This window comes from Protobothrops mucrosquamatus, unplaced genomic scaffold, assembly GCF_001527695.2.
Source record: "Protobothrops mucrosquamatus isolate PMUCROS unplaced genomic scaffold, P.Mucros_1.0 scaffold4721, whole genome shotgun sequence".
Taxonomy (NCBI): domain Eukaryota; kingdom Metazoa; phylum Chordata; class Lepidosauria; order Squamata; family Viperidae; genus Protobothrops; species Protobothrops mucrosquamatus.
In genome coordinates this window covers 46,622-48,718 of record NW_015390613.1, presented here as the reverse complement: position 1 = coordinate 48,718, position 2,097 = coordinate 46,622, and the positions used below count along the sequence as shown (strand labels likewise).

Genomic DNA, 2,097 nt, shown 5'->3' with positions numbered 1-2,097 from the left:
CCACCCTCATCGCCACTAGGTAGGATCTAACATGTATCCTTACCTGTGTTCGGTCGGATTCGGTTCGGGTAACCCTCCAACTGCTCTCTAGGCGTCTTTTCCGGCGTTTCATCTCTCTCAGCCCCTCGGTGAACCAAGGGGCCAGTTGAGACCTACGCCGGGTCAGAGGCCGCAGCGGCACGACTCGGTCCAGTGCTGCAAAGTCGTCACTGTGAAAAGTGGTCATAGGTCATTTTTCAGGGCTGTTGTAACTTTGAAAGGTCACTAAATGAACTGTTGTAAGTCGAGGACTACCTGTACTGTCAAAAATATTTGGGGAAGGTTGTAGAGAAAGTGATTAGGCTGTAGAGAGCTTCAGATGAAGCACAGAATTAGATTCAGTCTAAGTTCAGCTCTAAGTGTGGGATGAAAAATGGATTGATTGGTTGCTTCAGTGGATGTTCTGCCTTGGGGTGTGGATGGGAGCCACAATCTTTCTTCTTCCGTTACTTCTCTCAGCATCATTTCAACCCTTCAAGCATGGCATCCTTTTGGTCTATCTATGAAGTTTGCCCTGAGTGGGGAACACGGTCCATAGGAGAAATTTAATAAAAATGAAAAAGATACTAAAAATAAATGGAAGTAATATGTTTTATTGGCATTCAAAAGGAACAAAGATAAAGCATGATAAGCTTAGCTAGCACATTTTTCACACACATCCTCTAAGTCTTTGGTTGACTTTGTTAGGCATGTGGTGTGAACCAAGCAATAGCTTGAAGAACTTTCAGTATTGAACAAATAGAAGCAAAACACAATATTAAGTGAATAGGTACATAGGAAACATTCGTCATACTGAATACCTACTCTGCAATAATTTAATGCTTTTTATGGGGTTTAATTTTAAGCCTTTGTGGGAATAGCACACAGCTTGTAAGGGTGTGGATGCATTGTCACATTCAGAATAGGGGCTTCATTGAGTTCTTTCACTCCTTCAGGCAACCGGAAGCTGAAGGCCCTCAACAGGCTGGTCAAAAAGATGAAGATCTCAATTCTTGCCAGCTGTTCTCCCACACATGCACGCTGACCTGTAGATGATAAAAGCATGTATAAAGGGGATAATAATCAATTCTCCAGAATATATCCCATCAGCAAGGAAACACGAAAGAAGATTCGTAAGAGATGAAGCACATTTCCCTGTTGAATCTTCCTTTTTTTTTTTTTTCAAAGAAATTTTATTATTTTCCATCATAAAACAATCATAAACATAAATACACAATAACAAGGAAAAAAACCCCACCACCCCCCGGACTTCCCAAACCTAATCCCAGGATAATATTCATATATAAGTAAGCAAATACTAATATCTCTAACTCCCCAAAATATCTTAATCTACATGAAAAGATAGAAAGAGTAAGCAAAATAAGAAAATCTAAAAACCTAAATTATATTCTACCACTCTATGCTTCTTTTGAATATAAACAATCCATCTTCTCCATATTAATAAAAATTGTTCATTCGAGTAGTTCTTCAAATAAGCCGAAATCTTTGCCATTTCAGCAAGATACGAAACTTTCAATCTCCAGTCTTCCATTGTAGGCAGAATTGGGCTCTTCCAATTTTGGGCTATCAGCAAATGGGCTGCAGTTATACAATAAAGCATCAAATTTATTTCTTTTGCATCTAAATCTTGCACAATACCTAAGAGAAACAGCTGTGGGAGAAAAATAATCCTTTTTTAAAAAATTTGCTGCAAGTTCCACCACAATTGTATCCAAAAGGCCTTAATAACCTTACAGGTCCACCACATATGAAAAAAAGTTGCATCTGGATGTCCACACCTCCAACACTTGGATTCATAATTCACATAAATACGAGACATAGTTGAAGGATCCAAGTGCCATCTATAAAACATTTTATAGAAATTCTCACGTAAATTTTGAGCTTGTGTAAACTTCACATTTCTCACCCAAATTAACTCCCAAGTGTCCATAGGTATTGTTTCTCCTATATTTTGAGCCCATTTAATCATACAATCTTTGACTAATTCAGTTTCTGAGTCCAATTCTAATAAAACATTATATATCCTTTTAATATGTCCTTTAGCACCATCTCTTACTT

General features: G+C 38.0%; 1 protein-coding gene across 1 annotated transcript in view; it reads right to left on the bottom strand.

Annotated features, from left to right (window-relative positions):
- Positions 1–879: 879 nt before the first annotated feature.
- LOC107299243 (cytochrome P450 2J2-like) overlaps positions 880–2,097 on the bottom strand; it is a 36,298-nt gene continuing 35,080 nt past the window's right edge. The window contains exon 9 of the mRNA XM_015828606.2: positions 880–1,064. Coding sequence (XP_015684092.2) covers positions 880–1,064 — 185 coding nt within the window. The remainder of the gene's footprint in view (positions 1,065–2,097) is intronic.